The 25563-nt window shown below is 41.0% G+C and overlaps 1 protein-coding gene across 5 annotated transcripts in view; it reads right to left on the bottom strand.

Moving 5' to 3' along the window:
• The window catches only part of pfkp.S (phosphofructokinase, platelet S homeolog), a 61384-nt gene extending 36993 nt beyond the window's left edge, over window positions 1–24391 (bottom strand). For 3 of the 5 annotated variants that reach the window (XM_041567053.1, XM_018268527.2, XM_018268529.2), the window contains exons 1-5: window positions 24118–24391; window positions 10654–10727; window positions 4481–4558; window positions 3151–3340; window positions 1733–1898 (exon numbers count right to left, since the gene is read on the bottom strand). In XM_041567053.1, coding sequence (XP_041422987.1) covers window positions 1733–1898; window positions 3151–3340; window positions 4481–4558; window positions 10654–10727; window positions 24118–24205 — 596 coding nt within the window. In that variant the 5' untranslated portion in view covers window positions 24206–24391. 5 annotated transcript variants of the gene reach the window in all.
• Window positions 24392–25563: the final 1172 nt, after the last annotated feature.

Genomic DNA, 25563 nt, shown 5'->3' with positions numbered 1-25563 from the left:
TTTATTTTGTCAAGCTCCTGAATTCAACGCCAAGACATACAAAGCACCAAACCAGGAGGGTGAGGATACACTGGATTTGAGTATGAGGACATGTCAGGAATAAAGCTGGATTTTAACACTGTTGCGGATGATGCAATCAATTTGTGAGCATAGCAAAAAATCAATTAGGCAGATATAGACATCTGAGGGCACTGTGCACTGTGGGCAAAATGCAGGCCCTCTTGAACTCCAGCATGTACCCCACATACAAAACATAGCCCCTACTTGTCAGCAGCATGTGTCCCACTATTAAAATCCAAAAGTGATTATCACTGAAGAATTGTGGTTGTGTAATAAATAAGACCCACCCAGGTGGTCCAGAGGTGCGGTGGGGACGCCCGCTGTGCAGCTCTGTGTCCGGCACCATCTTGTTTCCCTAAAGGCGCGCGCGCCTCCATGTCCTTTAAAGGCGCAGGCGCACTGGCGTGATGATGCCAGCGTGCAATGGCGCCAAACTTGAAACTACAAATGCTCAATTAAAGCCACAGGACCTTGCCCGTGATAAGACTTGTTTTCCTGGTGCCTCTGAGCCTTTTGTGCATCTGTTCCTGTTTGATATTGATCTCCTGGTGTGACCTTGCCTGTTTTGACCATCCTGTTATCCGTATTCCGACCAAGCCTGTATCTTGACTACTCCTTCTGCCTGATCCTATTCTGATTGACTACCCGGTTTGACTCTTTGCCTTCCTGACGATACTAGTTATCTGCCTGCCTCGACCCAGCCTGCCTGACTACGATTCTGCCTTATCCTGTTGTACCGCCACCTTCGGCCTAACTGACTAACTACTGTCATGCCCCTTTGCTTGCCAGAACTCCTCGCCTTGCTCCTCTCGAAAAGTCCAGGTGGCATCTGAGTACGCTGAGGGCTCCTCCCGAAGCCAAAGACGGTCACACTACTGATGAAACCGAGCCGAGACCAGGGAGCTTGGCATTAGTTCTGGGTTAGGGTGCCGACCGTGACAGGTTGCCCCATTAGTAGAATCCTAATGCCATGACCTCCTCTACAGCCAGTACTGATTTTCGGTGAAAGGACACTTGTTTCATATTTTGTTATGCATAAAGCAGTTCTTGCATGCGAAAATATCAGGAAAAATCTGCTAACTTTTGACATGTATATATGAGTGGTACTAGTAGAACAAAGCAAAGGTAGAAAAGAAGTTGCACTCGAACGACTTAATGGGTATTCGGAGTACAAAATCAAAGTTTCAGGGGCCGCCTGCCCCTTTCGTCAGTGGTGTACTACATCACTGACTAAGGGAGCAGGCGGCCCTGGAAATGTTTGATTTTGTACTCCACATAAATATTTGGAGGTACCTTTGTGTACACTGCATCAAGTTGTACATTTTTCTACTTTTGCTTCGTACTACGTTCACTCTATGTCACGTGACTCGGGGAAAGTTTGCACAGACCGGAACATTGCAGGAAGCGTTTCATTTAAAACTGTGAGTGTATCGAAACTATTTACTTTGATACTAGTAGAACACTTAACAGTAGTGGAACTAGTGACTGCTGGACTTTATCTATAATGGCTCTTACGTGAGCTGAGCACTACCCAGAAAATCACCTACGTTATGTCAGACTGCCAACACGCAGTTAGTTTAATGCTATATCAGCCCACCTCCTTGAGCTGCCTAATGTGAAATAGTACTTTAAAAAAAGTTGTATTTCCATGCATATACCTGTACAAACTTACCTCTGAGCGGTGGTCATGATGGCGTCAACAACTTCAATAATCCTATGCAGGGCTGAGTCAGTTCCAATGGTCATATCAGTTCCACAGAAATCATTATCTATAGATCCCACCATTCCCACAATGTTCAGATGGGCATACTGTTTAGTTGCTTCTGCCTCAATTTTTCCTACATAGAAAAAAAAGCAGTCAGTTATTCCCAGCACATACAGGTATATGGCGTCTCCCCAAGGCTACTTTATTGTCTTATTCTGTTTTGTGAATACAGGCAGAATCTCAGCCATTGGGAAGAAGACACATGGAGCCACTAGTAGCAGCTGCTTGTCAAGGCTACAAAAATAAACAATGCTGATAATTTACCGATAAAACCGATGTGTTTTAACAGAGGCAACTCTCAGTATTGTCTATGGCAAGGTTTTGTAGCTGCTGCTGTTACAGATATGGGATCTGTTATCTGGAAACTAGGGATGCACCAAATCCACTATTTTGGATTCGTCCTAATACCAAACTATGCAATTTGCATATGCAAATTAGTGGTGAGAAGAGGAAGCATTTTCTACTTCCTTGTTTTGTGACAAAAAATCATACGATTTCCCTCCCTGTCCCTAATTTGCATATGCAAATTTTGATTTAGGAACAGTTCGGCTGGGCAAAATGATTAGGCCGAATCTGAATCCTGCTGAAAAAGGCCGAATCCTGGCCGGATCCCAAACCAAAATCCTGGATTCGCTGCATCCCTACTGGAAATCCATTATCCCGAATTACGGAATGGCTGTCTCCCATAGACTCCATTATAATGAAATAATCCAAATTTTTAAAAATGATTTCCTTCTTCTCTGTAATAATAAATCAGTACCTGGTACTTGTTCCCAACTAAGATATAATTAATCTTTATTGGAAACAAAACCAGCCTATTGGGTTTATTTAATGTTTATATGATTTTCTAGTAGACTTAAGGTTTGAAGATCCAAATTATGGTCCCGAGCATTATGGATAATAGGTCCCATACCTATAGTAGCTCTGTTTGTCTTCACCCTTATGTAGGACAGTCAGGACTGATGCCTTCTGAATGAAAGAAACTATTCCCCATGAGCTTTCCAGAGGAAACATATAGTTTTGTTTTGTTTTAACAAAAATCACTTTCTCCCCTTTTCATGGGCAAAAAACAACATTATAATAGTATCTTCTAAATTCAAAAATGTGTTTAAACACATATAAGACTTAAAGGAACTCTGTAACTAGGGTTGCCACCTGGCCGGTATTTTGCGTGTAAAAATGATGGTTGATCCCAATGTTATTAATGGGCAAAAAAAATAAATATATAGGAAGGTCAGTCTTTTTTTCCCGAAAAGGTGGCAACCCTATCTGTAACCAATTGGCCCCATGTAGGGGAAAATGTGCGGAAGCAATATATCAATTACCATTTTGTACGAGTTCATCCAGAAGCCCACTCCATTCTTCCCGGAACAGGTTAGCACCTGTCAGACTACCATCACCTCCTATAACACAGAGGTTGGTAATTCCCCGCTGAACTAGGTTATTAGCTGCCTGTAAACGACCTTCGCGGGTCCGGAAGGACTTGCAACGCGCACTGCCGATGACAGTCCCACCCTAGATGGAAAAATTGGGGAGCATTACTTTATTTATTTTTTAAAAAATGACTTTTCAAATATCAAAATTATTGTTGCTTCCAGACAATTTAGGGATGGGTGAATTAGACCCGTTTTGCTTCGCCAAAAATTCTCCGGGGAAATGTCGTGACGCCAATTAAAGTCTATGGGCGTCAAAAAAAATTATTTTTTTCTCGCACGCCGCCATACAAGTCTATGGGTGTCATTTCCGCGGCGAAACAAGGCGAAAAAATTAGCCCATCCCTATTAACAAATATTTTTGTTCTCCTGCAGCTACTGTGATGATCACTGCAGAATAACTGCAAGGCCTACAAATCAGGATTTAAATCCCCCTTCAAGAGGCTTTTTAATTCAGAACCTGCCTTTAGCATACCCTCTGTTCCCTCCCCTGTTATGGAGTATGGAGCAGAGTCCCAGAACTGAACACAGTCATCTGACAGTTTCAGCAGAACCTCCAGCTGCCAGTATCATTGATTATACAGACATAACTTGCTCTCACTATGGTAAAACACAGCGTTTCCACAATGTACCTTGTTCATGTTTCTTATAATACTTTTTGTCATTACCATTTAGGGGGTTATTTATCAAAATCCGAATCAAAAAAACTCAAAAAATCTTATGAGATTTATTATACCCGGGGCTCCAACCTGTCGCAGTCCTGTAGAAGTTAATGGCAAAGGTTCCATTTTAAATTTGAAGATATCATAGTTTGAGCTGTGTTTCATCCAAGAATTTGGGAGTTTTGAGAGATATCACGACAAATTTGAGCATTTCGGGCATAAAACTGCCAAAATGCAGATTTTTTTTTTTTTTTAGCAAAAACCCCCTAATTTTTTAAGTTTTTTTCAGAGCCAAATTTATGAAGTTTTTTTAATGATAAATAAGGTACAATCGAGTATTGGATTTTGATCATGGTTTTTTTTCATAAAAAAAAATAAGATAAAATTGGATTTAATAAATAACCCCCTAAATGTCTTTAGTGCAGAGATTTTTGTCTCAGGTTCCTCTCCACTCCCAGACTAATGACACTTTTCTCAGAATTCCTGTTAAACTCTTTTCATTATCAAAATAAACATTTCTTACATTAGACACATTATTTTTACAGATGTTCAGTACCCACCACTTGCAAGATGCTAGAAACGCTTTCCCACGACACTTCCTCAATATTGTCTCCTCCATCCACCATTCCTTGGTATCCCTGAAAAAGGAACGCAAATACATTAATACCAGGGGGAAATCAGAATACTAATCCTGCCTATTAAAAAAATAGCATGATAAGGTGATAGAGAAGAAATCTCTGTGTAAAAGGGACATCAGACTGATAAATAATGGAATTTAGGAAAGTTATTACCCCACAGAGGGACAATGACACCAAACCTAAAGCTTGTATGTACTTAAAGAATATGTACTTTAAAGATGGCCATACATGGGGCCAAGATGGAAGCTTACTAGTCCATGTATGGGGCTCACCCAACAGCCTGCCCAACTGAAACTGGACTTGATCCCAATCTAATTATATGTTATAAATGTCAAAATACTGCAGTCACCCTTCAGTTTATAGCGAAAGGATTACAGGTTTGGAATCCATTATCCAGAAAACCGTTATCCACTATGCTCTAAATTACAGAAAGGCTGTTTTCCGTAAAAAAAAAATCTGAATCCTACAAGCTTTTTTGGATTGGTCGGAGAAACCTGCAACTTTTTTGAATTTGACCCCCGAAAACCACAACATTTTCGGATTATTGAATGAAACCCAGCAAAGATCAGGATATCAATGTGACATCTGCCACATGAACTGGGTAGGTCTGAGTTGGAGTACTTTTTTTATTCGGACTTTTAACACCATCGGAAAATCCCGGAAAATCTTTTTTGTCTACTAAAAAATTGTGTTTTTCCCTTATAAAAGTCCAACCAGAATAAAACCGGACTTTGATAAATAACCCCCTTAGTGTGGCAGATATTAATGCTTTCTTTATAAAGCGCCCCATAGTCCTATTGAGCAGTTTTACTGGTTTACATGGAAATATGTTCCCTCGGTTAACCTTCCAACTTCAAAATAAAATCACTAGTTCTACCCTGTTTGCCCCACTGGGCGCCTCTCGTGCACACTGCTTTGAAGTGAAATTTGTTTGCACGCGCTGAACGATAATACATTGGAAAAAATGCAGTAAAACCACAAGCTGCTAAATATACAGGGTAATATTGTTAGGAATGAATGTTTATACAGAGCAAGAATCTGGGACATGGCTTGTTATCCCCGGCTCGTAAAGGTTTGAGGAGGCGGAAGGGAACACTTGGAATGCAGCCCGAGGAAAGGTTCTGTTGCAACATGTACACACCAAAGAAATCTGCTTTCATTTTACATACAGTGTACAGCCCTCCCCACTCTTGTCACACTCACTAAAGCTGACAGTAAACACTCAAAGAGTCAGAACATACATTATCATGGCAACAGAAAGCAGAGATGGACTGGAAAATTCTGCGTCAGGACTGGAGAGATATTTTTTATATCAAATACTCTTAGGCAATGTCATCATAAGCAACAATCAGACCACTACGGCTCTATATTGTGTGTGTACAGAGCCATACTTATTAATTGGATCAATCACTTCTCGCAGTGTCAGGTGAATGACTGGAATGTACTGCAAGGGACACAGTGGCCCTAAACAGCTCTTCTTTACCTCCTGCTGAAGGTGAAATATTCAGGTGCTGCCTGAAAGAACGGAACAGAAGAAAGTTGTTTGTACCCTGTATGTTCAATACCCTATGTTATCTGGTCTGACTGCTCACATTACTCATCCAGAGCACTCAATTGTGTTAGGCAGCTACAAGAGCAAAATATCCCTCCGTTCAGTAGCCCTAAGGAACTAATCAGCCGTTGAGGGTGAGATGGGCTAAAAGAAGCCCTTCACAAGCAATTACATAGAAAGTGAAGTCTTCTGAAATCAGTATTTACTTGCCTCATGCCATACACACAGCACTGCGTCTAAATACTAAAAATGAGAGTTTTCATTCTCCCATAAGGCATCATGGGCGGAGACATACAAATCACTCCTTTATGTCCCTTTGGCCAACTTTGCATACAGTTGCCACTAGGGTTGCCACCTTTTCTGGAAAAAAATACCGGCCTTCCTATATATTTATCTTTTTTCCCTATTAATAACATTGAGATCAGCCATCAGGCCAGTAAAACACCGGCCAGGTGGCAAACCTAATGCCTACACGTGTTAGAGACATCAGATCAAAATTAAGGCACATCATCACTCAGGTCCGGACTGGGATTCACATTAGGCCCGGGCATTCAAAGTACACAGAGGACCAAGCAGCCCCCCAGCAACCCAATATAGTGACTGTCTATAGCAACTTACAGCAGCCCCTCTGGAATTTGCCACAACTCACAGATTTCCAGTCCAGGCCACTGATATAATAGTAAGCACTAGTCAATAGTGCCACTTAAGCACATTTTCAGTGGAAACAGGCAAATTAATTTCTGCTTATGAGACATATTTACTTTTGTTGTCAAAGATAGTTTGTGAGACGTTACTGGAAGCTTAATTCCAGCTTATTTTGTCTTAAAGTATACTGCGAAGTTGAAAGCAAGAATTCTAATTTTAAATGGCCTATTTTCATGCTGGGTGCTTGTTTGGATTCTAATCTGCTTTGTCATGTGCAGCCAGATCAGCTGGCTCTGTGCTCTATGAGTGTTCACTTAACCTGTCTGAACTATTCTGCCTCCAGTTTTATACTTATGTGCCTGCATGTGTATGTGTGTTAACTATATATATATATATATATATATATATATATATATATATATATATATATATATATTCCACCTAAAGAATCTGACCCCAATGTGTTAATGTATTAGGGACCTAAAGATGGAAAAACACTATTAGATCCACTCGTTTGGCAAGGTCGCCAAAGGAGCGTATCTTTCCCCGATATGACAACCTAAAATGGGTGATATTGGGCTTATTCTTATTGTTGACCATAGGAGCTGTTGGAGTGAGGACCGCATCAATTGAGGTTCTTGATCCGATCCGGGAAAATGAAACCTGCAGTTCAACATATGGCTGATTTTCGGCCAGGTGTCAGTGAAATGGGCCCCATATGTAGGCAGATAAACTGCCAAATATGGGTCTATAGAATCCAAATTGCAGTGATGAGGAAGCAGACCCCACTACCTCTATAACCCCACTACCTCTATAACCCCACTACCTCTACAACTCCACTACCTCTATAACCCCACTACCTCTATAACCACACTATCGAAAATACGTGCGTCCACTGCATCTGTTCGCAGTGGGCTGGCATGTGCGCATGTGGGAGAAGCGCAACAAAGATTCTATGTGCGATCTCCTAACATTTTTCATTTTCTATAGTTACGCCACTGCCGAAACGTAGCTTAAACTTGCACCTGTATGGCCACCTTTAGATTACAAAACTCCACTGGGGCAGGGACTGATGTAAGTGATGTATAATCTCTGTATAGTGCTGGGTAACTAGTAAGCACTCTATACATAAAACATAATGAGTAACTATGTATGTGTATCAATGTCTTACTACAAGAAAACAAGCAGGCAGGAAAAATAAATAATAGAATAAACAAAGACCACTGTTGTTGTTATTATCTGCGTCTCATAGCCTCTAATGTCTAGGTTGTTCTCTGGCTATAAAAGTGCTGTATTCAATACAATAGTAACTGCACCTTTAAATGAATTGTTCAGTATAAAAATAAAAAGAGGGTAAATAGATAGGCTGTGCAAATAAAACATGTTTCTAATATAGTTAGTTAGCCAAAAACATAATGTATAAAGGCTGGAGTGACTGGATGTGTAACATAATAGCCAGAACACTACTTCCTACTTTTCAGCTCTCTTGGTTTCCACTGATTGGTTACCAGGCAGTGACCAATCAGTGACTTGAGGGGGGGGGGCACATGGGTCATAACTGTTGCTTTTGAATCTGAGCTGAATGCTGAAGGTCAATTACAAACTCACTGAACAGGTATGTCCCATGTGGCCCCCCTTAAAGTCACTGACTAACTCAGAGTTAGAGAGCTGAAAATCAGGAAGTAGTGTTCTGTTCTGTTAAACATCCAGTCACTCCAGCCTTTATAGATTAAATTTCTGGCTAACTAACTATATTAGAAACATTTTTTATCTTGCACAGCCTATCTATTTACCCAGTTTTTATTTTTACACTGAACTGTTCCTTTAAGAAAGCGGGAAGGCATAAAGGAAGTGTGTGGGTGTATAAAATCAGGGCTTTTAAAAGGAAACTAAATATGCCCTACTGTGCACATTAATCTGGGCTGTGCAACACATTGCTTCACATTTACCATCATCCTGTAGGCACCTTTGCTATTAATAACATACGGGCGCTGTGTAATTGTGATGCCCATGTATACAGCTATACTTTCCAGAAAAGAAGTGAAACTGCTTTTTAAACCACAAAATGCTAACTGTAAATGATAAGTAGCATACACACAAACTTTAGCACGCCCAGCACAGACACGTATGCACTGAGCTGCACTACATCCATTATCAAAGCATAAAACTGGTATTCTTCAGCCTCCCTAAATATATGTATAAAATACCTGTGTCTAGGGATAAGAAGAGGTAATTTGTTTTATATGATACAGGTTATACTGAAGGGGCAACAGAATGAGCATTGCAGGACTCAAGGGCTAGGCTATAGTTAGTAACGTAAGTAACATTACTCACAACTAAATAGTAAAGGGTGTGTGCCCTGAGCAATAGAATATAATAGTAAGACCATGTGCAATGATGCTATCCAGTTTGGCCTTATCTGATCTTACCTGAAGCTCCATTAAGGTAATGGCACAAAGGAAAATTGCAAAGAGTTTTCTCGCTCAGGGATTTTTCTACTAAGGGCATGGGCAATAAAAGACTAGGGGGCAGACTTACTAAAGGGTGAAGTGTCCGTCGCTAGCGAAAATTCGCCAAAATTACAATTCTCAGGGACATCGCCAATTTACTAAAAGGCGTAGAGGACAATTCGCTAGTGAAAGAGCTAAGCGCAAGCAATGTTTTGCCCTTTCGCCAGACGAATTTTCGCTCGGGCAAACGATCGTTACTCAAATTCATCAACGTGCAAACTTTCCAATATGTCACCCTTTTTGCCAGAGTCTGTTTGGCCGGGTCATACCTGGCAAATTGATAAGATGAAGCTACATCCTCCTCAATCTTATGTCAGTGACGTCATATCCTGTATCCCGAAAAGTCATAAAAAAAGAGAAAACGCTGTCGTTTTTTCATATTTTAATGTGGGATTATGTTTAAAATTTGTAACTGTTATTTGGTAGCCCCTCTGTGGACTGGCAGCCTACAGGAGGCTCTGCTTGGCAATATACTTTGTTTTTATACAACTAAAACTTGCTTCCAAGCCTGGAATTCAATAATAATCACCTGCTTTGAAGACACTGAAAGCAACATCCAAGGGGCTGGAGAGCAACATGTTGCTCACAAGCTACTGGTTTGGGATCCATGATGTAGAGAGTGATATTCTGAGACAATTTGCCATTGGTTTTCATTTTTTTATTTATTTGTGATTATTGAGTTATTTAGCTTTTAATTCAGCAGTTCTCCAGTTTGCAATTACAGAAATCTGGTTGCCAAGGTCCAAATTACCCTAGCAACCATACATTGATTTGAATAAAAGACTGGAATATGAATAAGAGAGACTTGGATAGAAAGATGAAAAAAAAGTAGTAATTGCAATACATTTGCAGCCTTACAGAGCATTTGTTTTAAATGGGGTCAGTGACCCCCATTTGAAAGCTGGAAAGAGTCTGAAGAAGAAGGCAAATCATTAAAAAAAACTATAAAAAAAGAAAAAATATAGGCCAATTGACAAGTTGCTTAGAATTCGCTATTCTATGGCAACACTAAATGTTAACTGAAAGGTGAACCACCCCTTTAAAGAGCTACAGTAGCTACAGCTGCAAAGGTAAATGCACTGATCAGCGCCCAGGAGTGGGCAATCAAGTGAGCCTGGTTCTATCTGACATCACCACTTAATCCAGATTCAAAGTGATGACCGTCCACTGATATTGTCATTAAATTATGGAGATGAATGTTGCCCTGGCACACTAGGCTGCGTGGGTTCACATTTAACCCACTGAGTCAGTGTCCAAAGCTGAAATGCAACGCATACTGTAATCTGTGTTGCAATAGATAACTTACCTTTGCACTCACTATGATATTATAACATACAAGGCAGTGTGACACACACACAAACAAACAGAGCAGGGCTCATAAAACTAACCTCATAAATGAAGTACACTTTGGCTTGTACGTAGATGCCCATTCGCACTACAGCGCGCACAGCGGCGTTCATACCTTAGGGGGGGAAAGAAAGTGCATTAATCACAAGGAAATGCTTGGGCAAACATGCACAGCTTATTAATTGGATATAATTGGATATCCATACACTGTATGGATTTGTATAAGTGCCTTACATACATTGGATAAATGAAGGGCATATTTTATTTACAGTATGGTTAGGGTATGCAATAAAAAGTACTTATAAGATGGCCTGCATAACGGTACATACTACTTTAAATGAGAACTATCATAATTTATATACTGAACATATTGCACCAGCCTAAAGTTTCAGCTTGTCAATAGCAGCAATGATCCAGGACTTCAAACTTGTCACAGGTGGTCACCATCTTGGAAAGTGTCTGTGACACTCACATGCTCAGTGGGCTCTGATTGGCTGTTGAGAAGCTAAGCTTAGGGCTCGTCACTAATTATCCAGCAGAAAATGAGCTTCCCCTGTAATATAAGCTGATGCTACAGGTTTGCTGATTATTAAATTCTGATGCTAATTGCACTAGTTTCTGTGCTGCCATGTAGTAATTATGTGTATTAATTACTAATCAGCCTTATATTGTGACATTTCTATTCTATGTGTACTGTATATTGTGAGTGGGTCCCTAAACTCAGTAAGTGACAGCAGCACAGAGCATATGCAGTGAATCAGCAGAAAAGAAGATGGGGAGCTACTGGGGCATCTTTGGAGACACAGATCTTTACTGCTAAAGGGCTTGGGCTGGAAGACCAAAACATAATGTACAACATTTCTAGCCTATTTATTTAGTTAAGCTTTAGTTCTCATTTAAGCCTACACCTGTCACCACCCCATACCTTGCATAGATAATGTACAGTATAGTTGTGTTATATCAGTTTACAGATTCTACGCCCTGTAAGGATCCCATTGCAGCTGCGGGGAATTGGACATTCAGGGGGTCATTGGTGGGTTATTGGGGGTGGGGGGTCACAAGGGGCACAGACTATATCCTTAAATATTTTTTTATGCCAAATGTACTCATATATAACACAGTGGACAACTCAGGGCAATGGAATGTCAAAAGAGGGTAACATTTCCCGCAAAATTTGCAAAACAGCGAAAAAAATCGTGAAATCCAAAAGTTCACAAAAAAATCGTGAAATTTGAAAGTTTTCACGAAAAAAATCATGAAATTTTAACTTTTTCATGAAAAAAATCAAGCAATTCGAAACGTTTTCACAAAAAAAAATCTAGCAATTAGAAGGTTTTCACTTAGCAATCGAGCTATTCGAATGTTTTCATTAAAATTGAGCAATTCGAACGTTTTCAAGAAAAAATGTATTCGCTGGAGGCGAAACGCGGAAATTCGACGTGAATTCGTGCCAGGCGAATTTATTCACCCATCACTACATATTATCTAGTGCATATATATATATATATATATATTTTTAATATATATATATATTTATACACAGGTACGGGACCTGTTAGCAAGAATGCTTGGGACCTAGGGTTTTCCAGATAATGGATCATTCTGTAATGTGGATCTTTATACCTTAAGTCTACTAAAACATCATGTAAACCTTAAGGGCTCTTACACATGAGCGTTCTGACCTGCGCTCCCCTGCGTTCCGTTTTTTGGCGTTCAGCCGCAGGGGAGCGCAGGAATAGACGCAAGTCATTATTTGAAATGGGGCTGTACTCACTCAGGCGCGTGTAGGCGCCGAACGCAGGTTCAGACGCAACATGCTGCATTTTTCCTGCGTTCGGCGCCTACACGCGCCTGTGTGAGTACAGCCCCATTTCAAATAATGACTTGCGTCTATTCCTGCGCTCCCCTGCGGCTGAACGCCAAAAAACGGAACGCAGGGGAGCGCAGGTCAGAACGCTCATGTGTAAGAGCCCTTAATGAGTCCAACAGGCTGATTTCGCTTCCAATAAGATTTGATTATATCTTAGTTTGGCTCAAGTACAAACTATTTCACAGAGAAAATTAAATACATTTTTAACAATTTGGATGAAATGGAATCTTTGGGAGACAGCTTTTCATAATTTGGAGCTTTCTGTATAATGGGTTTCTGGATAATGGATCCCATATGGTAATGTATGGTGATGACGTCCAGCACACTGTACTTACTTTGCATCAAAAATGCAGCAGTACCAGGTAACGTATTTGTTTTGTTCTGTATGACTATATTCATACATTCCTCTAGCACGGACTTTGGTTTCAAGTTCTCCTTTAAAGGCAAATATTTGCTTCCTTCACTAATCCGCCCAACCCCCTGCTTTGTAACAATGCAGCAGAATATATAATACAGAACAATATATGAAATGCAGTAACAACAGTCACTCTTCTACAGGAGCCAGGACAGCCAATCAGAACACATTCCTAGCCTCAACCCCATTGTAAGTGGTGGAGGGTGAAATTTCTGTCTGAGGAGGCTTCCAGTAGAGGGCTTTCCATTGGATATATAAATATGACGTATAGCAGTTGGTCTATTTTATTAAAGAGATACTGACACCAGAAAATAACCTTTTTTTTGTATTTGTCATAACATTGTTTTTGAATGCTATTTATAATTTTGCCATAAATGTATTTGTGTGATGCTTTTACATTACCTTTCTTACCCCAGTGTTCCTCTATCAGGGGGCTGCCATATTTGTGCAGCAATAGTCCGTTAGCATTAGAAACTATAACTGACAGACTGAGAAGAGACAGTCAGTTTTAGGAACTTCAGGTAGCAATTACTTACAAAATTAGAACCATCAGCAATAAACAATCAACATGACCCATAGGCAACTTTTAGGGGCATATTTATCAAGGGTCGAATTTCGAATTGAAAAAACTTTGAAATTCGTATTCAAAAAGACCAATGAAATTAAGTCGAAATTTTTTATTGGTCAAATAGGTCCGTTTTCTAATCGAATAGGTCCGGATTAGGCCAAATTCGAATTTTACGAATCAAAGGAATATCGCATTCAATCGAATTCGATTCAAACTTACATTTTTCAAAGTCCACCAATTGACTCCAAAAATGGTTCTAGGAGGTCCCCCATAAGGATTAAACAGCAATCCAGCAGGTTTTAGATTGCGAATGGTCGAAGTCGAATTTTTAAAGTGACAGTACATGTTAAATTTTCGAATTTTTTAATTCTTTTCAAATTCAAATCGAATTTGGACTATTCCCTAGTCGAAGTACAGAATAAATAGCTTGGAATTCGTTTTTTTTTTCATTAGAAAATTCACCTCGACCTTTGATAAATCTGCCCCGTAAACTAGATTAATATTTTGAAAAGAAAATTTTTAGTGTCAGTATCACATTAAGGAGGCAAAGCCTCCCTAAATCGTCATTAATTTTGTTTATGATCATTGGCCTAAGGGCTCTTACACACGGGTGTTTGTTTGTGCGCTTCCCTGCGTTTCGCTTTCTTCCGTTCAGCCGCAGGGGAGCGCAGGAGCAGACGCACTGAATTATTGTCAATGGAGCTGTACTCACACAGACTCATGTAAGCACCAAACGCAGGTTGGGACGCAGAATGTTGCATTTTACCTGCGTTCAGAGCATACCTGCATCTGTGTAAGTACAGCCCCACTGACAATAATTCAGTGCGTCTACTCCTGCGCTCCCCTGCGGCTGAACGGAAAAAAACGAAACGCAGGGGAGCACACAAACAAACACCTGTGTGTAAGAGCCCTTAGGCTTGCTGTGCCCTTCCACTGTTTAGGGTCACTATAGAAGGACCTCTGATTTAGCATACAGCACTCAGTGTCAACACCTTGCTCTGCTTCATACTCTATTGGCTTCACATTCATCAATTCAATTTGGGATTTTTAACTTCTTGTCCTTACGTGCTGCTACATTCATTCCATAAAGGAAAACAGGAGTCCAAAATCTGTAAATTGGAGATATCCAGCCTGTGATACTTCACTTAAAGGGGTGTTCACCTCTTAGTTAACTTTTAGTTTGTCCAAGAATGGCCAATTCTGAGCAACTTTTCAGTTGGTCTTTATTATTTCTTTTTATAGTTTTTTAATTATTTACCTTTTTGAAATGGGGGTCACTGACCCCATCTACAAACAAATGTTCTGCAAGGCTACATGTTTATTGTTTTTGCCACTTTTTATTTTACTAATCTTTCTATTCAGGCCTCTCCTATTCATATTCCAGTCAAATGAATGCATGGTTGCTAGGGTAAGTTGGACCATAGCAACGAGATTGCTGACGTTTCATACTGGAGAGCAGCTGAATAAAAGGCTAAATATCTCATAAACCACAAATGATAAAAAATGAAAACCAATATCAATCTCTACATCATACTAAACGTTGCAAAGGTGAACAAAGGTGAAATACCGGGTATAGTAAGCCAGACATAAACACTAACAATATAAATTATTACACAATGTAATTTGTACTTTCAGATCAAAGTAGTCTCTTTCCCTAAGGATTGGGGTCATAGCTTTAACCAACCATGGGGTTCTGTTTCATTAACTGGATGGAATCCCTGATGCACCAACTCTTAATGAGTTTCCCCACTGCTCCCATGGAAATCCCACCAGTATGTCAACCTATTCATTAACTAATTGGGATTTATAGGAACTTTTCTGGACTCCACTTTACAATACATCGAAGACCTCATAGAAATTAGTAATTAACTGTTGGAAATGTTTACATCTTTGTAATTGTACTTCTCTCTGTTATAATCTTATAAATTATAATGTGGATTTAGCTCCATAACAAGTCCCATAAAATGACATGATTACATATGGAAGTGGTCCTTGTCTCAAGAGCTGACTATCCACCTGCTGCCAACACCAAACTGGATATAATGGATTTGACAAAGGCTTGGTGAGTACTAGTCAGAACTAGTGCCAGATACTACTCATCCCTGTTTCTATTATAGCTTTCTTTTTTGTAAACTCTTTATTTTAAGCATTTTCAGAATTAAGGAATGGAAAGGGTACAGAAAGAAGAAAGGAGGGAAGGGGGGGTAATACTTTTCCAATACACTTAACACATACATGGTAAATACTGACAACAAGTGATACCTAAGTTCGCTATTATAGCTTTCTAATGGAAAGTCAGTGGGTTTAACCTTCACTAATCTCCCCGAAAATGCCTCCCCGCCGGCTAGAATGTAAATCGCCGATGGGATGGCACTCGGAACACTTTGTTTTCTGAAGTCGCACAAAGTTGCCTTACGAGGAAAACTTCGGGCGACTTCCAAAAGCCAAATCCCGCCGGCCAGTGCCATCCCGCCGGCGACTCTAGCCGGCGGGGAGGAATTTTGGGGAGGTTAGTCACCCGAAAAAGAGGCGCTTTGTTGCTGAATCTCCCCCAGTAGCCTCAAGTGCCACAACCCTAAAGGTATTAAGATCCCAATGACTGAAAGATTAGTTATTAGGAAAACCCCAGGTCCCAAACATTCTGGATAACAGGTCCCATACCTGTATATATACATATCGCACTTTTGAGACAGAAGAGAATAATTTCAGCACTGGTTAAGAATAATGGGTGGGATGTCATTGCCTCTTGAACTGATTCTATCAATATTATATTCCAGCCAGATTAAGAGCCACTGTGTGCTCAGGCTCAGTTTTCATCTCAAAGAGTTTCAAGGACAAATAGGACCATATTTAAACGCTAAAAGGCAGGAATAAAAGGTCTATTTTTAAACAAGTGCCAGCTGATTTATTAATTCTTATGGATTCTTAAGACACAGAGAAACCCTCCCCCCATTCTGCATTCTCCTTTCTAAATATGACCAAGCACATTCTGCAGTTTAGATGACCTTCAGGGGCTTTAATTAGGTCATACACCTGATGTGCTGGATCAGTTCTAATGCAGCCTCCCACCTCCTTGTATCCCCGGCACCAATCAATTTCGATCCCCCTGGGGCAAGTAAATAAAAGATTGGGTTATTATTTTTATTATCTCTGCTCCTGACATTGTTCCTTGTCAACCTCTGGTGTATAAAAATTGTTTCCATGGGAACGTATACTACCCAAAAAAGATAGAAATCAATGTTTTCGGCATGATTACCATATTATTACATGTTGCTGCATTCCTCTTTCTTATATAGGAAGGAGATGCTATTTTTAATAATAGAAACCAAATAACCAACAGAAAACATGTTGCACTATACAGCTATATAGCATCTTCACCAAAAACAAAGATGCAAGTCTGAGCAACTTTTGATACATTAGTTAAAAATATTCCATGGTTTTAAAGGTACAGGTATGGGAAACCCGTTATCCAGAATGCTCCGAATTACGGAAAGGCTGTCTCCCATAGACTGCATTTCTAAAATTTTCTAAATGATTTCCTTTTTCTCTGTAATAATAAAACAGTACCTTGTACTTGACCCAAGATAAGATATAATTAATCCTTATTGCAAGCAAACCCAGCGTATTGGGTTTATTTAATGTTAACATGATTTATTTAATGTTTACATGATTTTCTAGTAGACTTAAGGTATAAAGTTCCAAATTACGGAAAGATCCATTATCCGGAAAACCACAGGTCCCGATCATTCTAGATAATAGGTCCCATTCCTGCATTGGCGAATTGTGCTCGAAAGCTGTATTTGCTTATGCTTTTCTCTGGTTCTTACTCTCGACACAATGTAGTCAAAGTCAGTTCTCCTTCGGTTTTATCAGCTGGCTACTGCTATACCGTTTCAGGAGTCAGAAACAGTAGTGCAGAGAATATAAACCGCTGGTGAGACACTGCCTCCAAAAACAATTACATTTACAATTAATTTAAAAAAGAAATAAATATGGTAGATTGCTCATTTGTCTGGTTCTGACTCTCGACACAATGTAGCCAAAGTCAGTTCTCCTTCCGTTTTATCAGCTGGCTACTGCTATACCGTTTCAGGAGTCAGAAACAGTAGTGAAGAGAACATAACCATTCAGAGAGACACTGCCTCCAATATCAATTACATTTACAATTAATTTTAAAAAACAATGAATATGGTAGATTGCTTGTTTCTCTGGTTCTGACTCTCGACGCAATGTAGTCAAAGTCAGTTCTCCTTCCGTTTTATCAGCTGGCCACTGCTATACCATTTCAGGAGTCAGAAACAGTAGTGCAGAGAACATGAACAGCTTGATAGACACTGCCTCCAATAGCAATTAAATTTACAATTAATTTTAAAAAACAACGAATATGGTAGCTTGCTCATTAAGGTTTGTGATCACAAGTGTTCTGTGGAGGCTTAGCAACAGATTCTAAATTCTGATTTATTAGCGGTCACTTCCCAACGATGAGGAGCAGCTGCTGAAGGAGTCTCTAGGGAGACTACACTGCCTCCAGAGGTTCTGCAGCAGACTCTTGGCTCCATCTTCAGTTCAATAAATGTGACTATGCTGATATCAATAGTATCTTTATTTCTAATGAACTGATAAGCAACTGACTTCCTACAGTGCAGTAAAACTGCTGACCACTTGCATTTGCTGTGGGAGGAAGTGGGGAGCTATAAAAGTGGGTACAGTCAGTAACTTTCTGATGTAAGGGTTTCAGTTGTGGGTCCCTTTTCCCGGATGAGATCAGCTAAGCGAGAGGGGAGGATGATGAGGCAGCTCACATTCTTACTCCCTCCCAGTCTATGTGACTCATAGGAAGCCCTGCAAGGTCTGACGGTGCTGCACGTACACACAGCAAGAGTGGGGAGGGAGGAGGAGGAAGATGAGAGCAGGGAAGGGGAGAATCATGCACACATGAAGGGGTGATGAAATGGCTGGAAAGAAGTACTAATAAACAGATAAACTGGCCTAGGTGGAAAAGAAATACTGAAAATAAGAAAGATGCACAATGGTTTGGGGTCTGTGGAATCGAAAGGGGAACCAGACCAATGCCTTAAAGACATTTCCTCACCCCAAATTAATTTCCCCTTCTCAGAGCCTAAAGGTGGCCATAGACGCACCAATAATATCGTACGCAGGCCCGGATTTTTGGAAAGGCCACCAAGAGCCGGGCCTAGGGTGGCAGGATTTTTGGGGGTGGCATGCTACCAAACCACACCCACATTGTTTCAGAAACACTGGGGATGCACAGGAGATAGCATAGCTTTTTACATTTTCAGTGCAAGAATCCCCATTTCACGTGACCCTGTGATGAAAATTAGAGCGAATAATGGGGAGGGGGCAGGACGATGAACAACGGCAGGCCTAGGGGCACCCACTATGTGATCGTACCAAACAAAGTTTCGTACGATATTCTGCGTGTGTATGGTGTGAGACAAGCCAGAAGATAGTGAATAAAGTACCCCCTCTTGTAAAATATAAGGATATTATAAGTTACCGAGGAGTTTCATGACCATATAAAAACACGAGGCCGAAGGCCGAGTGTTTTTATACAGGTCATGGAACTCCGAGGTAACTTCTTATAGCCTCATATTTTGCAACTGGGGGTACTTTATTTATTATAATACACAAGTTTCAGTGAGTCATGTGACAGAAATCAGAACTCACCGTTTATAAGGATATAATTTACAGGATATTCATGGCTTTTGTGTATTATACTTGGATATCCGTCGCTCATCGTTCGGGCTGGCTGGAAAATTTTGATCAAGCGCCTTTAAAGGCACCCAAACATCGGCCATTGTTAGTGCTGAATCATCAGATACAGGTAGAATTCTATTGTTTATACATGTATATCTGATGATTCAGCTCTACACGAACAATCTTTCTTGGAGAGATCTTTTCCAGGAAAGATCGTAATTATAACGTCTGGTGGATTCCACCATTTATATTAGGCACATTAAACATGTGGCTCTCCAGATAAAAGGAAACTACAACTCCCAGAATCCCGCTGACACATATGGGTGACAGGTTCAATTTTGCCTGATTAATAGCAGTCTATAAACAGACATTATTGCTCCTTTATTCACAAGGGAGCCCAAAGTCATGCTGTAGACAAGCAATATATACTAAAAGGGGTTGTTCACCTTCCAACACTTTTTTTTCAGTTCAGTTGGTTTCAGATTGTTCACCAGAAATAAATACTTTTTCCAATTACTTTCTATTTTCTATGTGTGATCGTTTTTCTTATATTGAGATGTAAAGTGTCATTTTTCACCTTCTAAAGCAGCTCTGGGAGGAGGAGGTCACTGACCCTGTAAACTGTTCTTAATTGATACATTTAGCTGATACATTTCTTATCTTTGTCCCTGCTGAGCAGAATCTCTGGGTTTCATTATAGGCAGCTGTAAGGCTAAGGCCACACGGCGCGATTTTGCCGCGATTCTGCGCTGGGCGAGTTGCGAGTTGCGAGTCGCTGCGGTTTTTAAGCCGAAATAGCTTTGCTAACTTTGGCGCTGGCGTCAATGCAAATCGCGGCGAAATCGCTGCGCTAATTCACACGCAGCGATTCTTTTTCTACTGTCGCCCGGAAACGCCCAGCGAGGCAACTTCGGGCGACAATAGAAAACGAATCGCCGCGTGTGAATTAGCGCAGCGATTTCGCCGCGATTTGCATTGACGCCAGCGCCAAAGTTAACAAAGCTATTTCGGCTTAAAAACCGCAGCGACTCGCAACTCGCCCAGCGCAGAATCGCGGCGAAATCGCGCCGTGTGGCCCTACCCTAAGAATTGATATAATAGTTGCTAATACTCCAGAGATGCTGCTGAGAAATGGATCAACTAAACAGTTCAGAATCTGCACCTGAATTACTGAGCTGCCAGACTGAAACACCAGAGACAGGGACATTCAACTTTAAACTTTTTTAAAGATTTTGGAAAAAAACTGTAAAAAATAAAAAGTAATTGAAAAAAGACTTCATTTCTGGGGAACAATCTGAAAACAATTGAACTGAAAAAAGAGTTTGGAAGGTGAACAACCCCTTTGAATGTATTACTTCAAAGTGTTGGCATTCCAAATGTGGCTGATGTCCGGGGTATGATGTGGCCAGCCTCATTACATTAAAAATATGCAGAAATAGTCTGCACCGCAGGGAAAATCCTTGGGAGTCGTTCAGTGGCCTCTGCAAGCATAAGTGGATTACAATGTGAGTGAACAGGAAGGCATTTACGGGAAAATTTGTCGCCCGTGGTATCGAATTTTTAATGCAGGCGATAAATCTGCCTGTTTGTCATTGCAGGTCTACTGAGAAACTACAGGTATGGGACCTGTTATTCAGAATGCTCGGGACCTGGGGTTTTCTGGATGACGGATCTTTTCTTAATTTGGACCTTCATACCTTAAGTATACTCAATAACCCACAAAGCTGATTTTGCTTGCAATAAGGATATATACATATATATATATATATTGCACATCGAAGGACCCGCACTCCAAATTCTTGTGTCTCAAAGTTTTATTGATCCATCACTTTGTGCATCCAAAGTTTCGGCCCGCTTTGGGGCCTTTATCCTTGAAACTTTGTATGCAAAGTGATGGATCAATAGAACTTTGAGACACAAGAATTTGGAGTGCGGGTATTTCTATATGCAATATACAATTACCATTGGCCGAGCACCCATATATGAACTTTGAAGTAAGAGTGTGGTTACTTTGTGGACATATATATATATATATATTTTCTTCCTGAGGACGGCTAGAGTTGTAGCCGAAACGTCGGATCAATAAATCACAGCCTTTGCGGCTTTCTTTTGAAGTCCTGTGAGTGCGGTTTTTTGTTACTATATATATATATATATATATATATATATATATATATATATATATAATCTTAGTTTGGATCAAGTACAAGGTACTGTTTTATTATTACAGAGAAAAAGGAAATCAATTTTAAATATTTTGATTCTTTGGATAAAATGTAGTCAATGGGAGATGGCCTTTCCGTAATCCTGAGCTTTCTAGATAGCAGTCTGCAGCATGCATTTGGGCTGATTACCATTAGGGCTCTTACAGACGAGAGGTTTTACCTGCAGGGGAGCGCAGGAGTCGATGCACTGAATTATTGTCAATGGGGGCTGTACTCACACAGACGCATGTATGCGCGGATCGCAGGTAAAATGCAACATGCTGCGTCTCAACCTGTGTTTGACGCTTACATAAGTCTGTATGAGTACAGCCACATTGACAATAATTCAGTGCGTCAACTCCTGCGCTCCCCTGCGGCTGAACGTAAGAAAGCGCAACGCAGGAGAGCGCAGGTAAAACCGCTCGTCTGTAAGAGCCCTTTGAGCTTGTAGTAAATATGTATTTTACAGTATATGCAGCAAAAACTAAAGGAATGAGCTTGTATGTCAAGATATATTCCAGGTGTAAGTAATGCTGTGCAAGAATGGCAGCAGAGTGCAAGCTTTGTAGTTACACCCCAAGACACTGACGCTTATCTCTTTCCCCTTGATGTATTTATTGTGGGCATTAGAGAAATGCATGCAGCCTCTGTCTCTGCTTCCTGTAATAACCGGCACCGGCGAATGTAATAATGAAATGAATACAAGCCCCGCCCCGGGGTGGAAGGAGTATGAATGGGCTAAGGATAGGAAGTATTACCGGGTATTTCACTCTGCACAAAATGCCTGCAATGCAGCAGCAAGGACTCGAGATCTTGGCTCCGCCCCCCTCGGGCACTCACTGTGTGTCGTTACCTGTGTTACCCAGGTGCCCCAGCTGCACTCACGCATGATGTGTCTGTTATTATAATAAGTGTGTGGGTCTGCTGGGGGTAGTTAAGCTATTAATGTTATTATATAAGTGCAAAGAGTCTTGGACTTTGGCTTTAAATTCAATTAGAAGGGAGGAGCTTTGCGATCAATCATATATGCACTCGGTGGCCCTCCAGCATTTCTTGAACTAAAACTACCAGCATCCTCTAACAGCCAAAGGATGTCGGGAGTTGTAGCTTGGTGGCAGCTTGAGAGTGACAGTTTGGGCATTTGCAAATGAAAGGCAACTGCACCAATAGGAAATGAGGATAGATGTTGGGTTACACTGGGGTGCGCTCAACAGGTACCAGTTAGGCTGAGGGCACTGGTACAGGGCACTATGGAAGAATGAGCATGTGGCAAAGGGACTGATATTTTGTGCCTGGCATATATAGTAAAATCGGGCTGAAAAAAGACAAAGTCCATCAAGTTCATCCCCTCCAAATGAAAACCCAGCATCCAAACACACACCCCTCCATATAGTATAATATATATACCATATATATATATAATCTGATCTCTTTTTAAGGAAACAGAACTAGGAGGTTTGGTTGGACTATTCTGGGCCGCAACATAGCAGAGGCATAGGATAATTATAAGACGAGCCTAAAATGATGGGCCTTTTTGCCCTGGCTACTGAGTTTTCTATGCATATTATTTGCTGTATGATAATTACTGTATACAGCACTGTGCAAGTCTCGTGCAAGGGGGCACAGCAAGATGAATGAGGCCTGGCCAAGGTCACGCCAAGCTGGCACGGGCATTTAATGCAGGAGTCATTGTACAGAGCACAGAGCTGCCTACAGCCACTCATTCTTCCTATGTGTCCAAGGAAATAGCTATACGTATATATATTTGGCTTTCTTAGGAATAGACAAGAGACTTGAGAATTTTGTAGGGAGCTCAAAGGCCTAGGATACCCATCCCTATGTGATAAACTAAAGGTCAGATGCCCATCCCTAGCTGATGATCTCTAGCCATAATGCCCAGGCAGTAAAGGGCACCACAGTACACCCTCTCCCTGTACGACACTGAGGGTTACTGCTAAAAAAGAGGAGAAAACACCCCAAAGACATATTAGTATGCATGCCATGCGCCCAAGCAAAGCACTGAGATGCCAGCAATGGGTACAGTGGCACTTATGGGTAGGGTTGCCACCTTTCCTTGAAAAAAATACCGGCCTTGCTAGATTTTTATGCATTTTCCCTATAACAATGGGGTCAAGCTTAATTTTTACCAGCCTACCGGGCAGGTGGCGACCCTACCTATGGGTATTCTGTGCATCATGAGACTGCCACCACTATAATGTGTATATTTATATGTTATAAATATGTTAATGAACCTTTTAAAGGGGGATCGCCCTAAACAGAATGGGGGACCCCAGGAACCACATAGATGGACAGTCTGTCCTGCGATTTGTCTACAGATCATTAGGCATCGGGCCATAAGAGATCATATGGATCTGTAACTGAGATGTGCAGCCTATAGGATCTATATGGCCATGTGTTCAACTACAGCTCCCATCATCCCCAATTCTAGCAACTATATCTCTACTCCCTTCCCTCTGAGCAGATCTGTTCTTCGTCCTCTTGCTGGACTATAACTCCCAGAATCCCCAATCCTAGCAACTGCATCTCTACTCCCTTCTTTCTGAGCAGATCAACTCTTCATCCTCTTGCTGGACTACAACTCCCATCATCCCCAATCCTACCAACTACATCTCTACTCCCTTCACTCTGAGCAGATCTGTTCTTCATCCTCTTGCTGGACTACAACTCCCAGAATCCCCTGGGCGCCACCTGTTGGTCAGAGTGACTTACCTTGGGCATCTCCTCCGCTTGTCAGAACCCCGATGGCTTTGCCCTTCCCGGACAGATTCTCGAAAAGCCTCTTATCTGGCTGTGCCATGATTGCCCCTCTCCGCACTAGACTCTGACAATAAATATATATACACTATCCAATATGAAAATATAAATATACCGTGTGAATAAATATAATGAAGCCTGTGATGGGGAAGCTGCGACCCTGCCCCTTCCCGAGCCCTCTCTCTACTCTCTCAATGTCCGTCACTCGATCTGCTGTTTCAATCCAGCCCCATCTCCAGGAAACTCCGCCCCGACCTCCACGCATTTTAAAACCACGCCTTCTTCCGCGCAAAGCCACGCCTGCGTGAATGAGTGACAGGTGCGGAAGGGTTATGCCTGGAGGTAGAGTTGAGCGGGCAAAAGGCGGGAATATGTGACAGGTTGTTCGTGTCTTGTCTCGGCTGAGACGGGACGCTGTCTGGCCTGCTGTATCTTTTAGACCATATTGGTTTCTAGGCCCTTTTTTTAATACTGAAGAAATATGAAGGAATTTCCTTTAATGCGCCAGTCCCTGTCCTTCGAGCAGTTTAAACCAATCATGGGGTTCGCGAGTGTTGCTTAGCAACATCCACCCCGCCCCATTTACCTTGACTGTGAGGCCGGCGGAATGCTTGGAGCCGAGCTCGCAAGTTGGCGGTTTTACAGCCGAATTGGGCTTCTAATTTAAGGCCCTGGCCGGTTTTGAAAGTACAAACTAGCCAAGGTACGGATTTGGGCTACGTTTCCAAATTACAAACCAGACAAAATTTTTTTTAGCCCTAATGTGCCAAGCCTGCTTTCCCCCAATGCATGTTGGGTAATGTAGTTTTTATTTAACAATTTGCCAACTGACCGGTTTAATGTATGACTACAATACCCAGCATGCAATGGGACTGACGTGTAGAAGTCGAGAGTTACCAGATCTTGGGCATTGTACCCCCCCTGTCCCTCTTTTCCGTAATTTCAGACTATTTTGGGGCAAAAATCTGCTGGCCGTCAAAATGTCTAGAGGTTGAGCTGTTTTACCAATATTTATTGAAATTGTATATGTATTATGGCCTTATGGGACCCCTATACCTTCTGGGCTCCCCTCTGTAGTGACGGGTGAATCTGTCCCATTTTGCTTCATGGGGAAAGTTGTTAAATAGTGAAAAATTCAAAAAGGTGCATTTTCAGATGAATTCATTAATTTCTTTAGAATTTTTTTCACTCCACATATTGTGCTATTTTTGGGATAATTTTGAAGTGCCTTTTGGCTAGTTTTGGTCCTTCAGCTGGTTTTTAATTTGGAAACCAGCCTTTTTTTTATTTCTTTTATTTTGCCCTAATGTGCCAAGCATACGTATCCCGATTTTATGTTGGGCAATATAGTTTTTTGTTTAACAATTTTCCGACTGCCAAGTTAAATGTAAAACTACAATG

Source organism: Xenopus laevis, chromosome 6S (assembly GCF_017654675.1).
Source record: "Xenopus laevis strain J_2021 chromosome 6S, Xenopus_laevis_v10.1, whole genome shotgun sequence".
Classification (NCBI taxonomy): domain Eukaryota; kingdom Metazoa; phylum Chordata; class Amphibia; order Anura; family Pipidae; genus Xenopus; species Xenopus laevis.
Note: the sequence above shows the minus strand (reverse complement) of the source record. Positions and strands in the feature narration are given on the sequence as shown.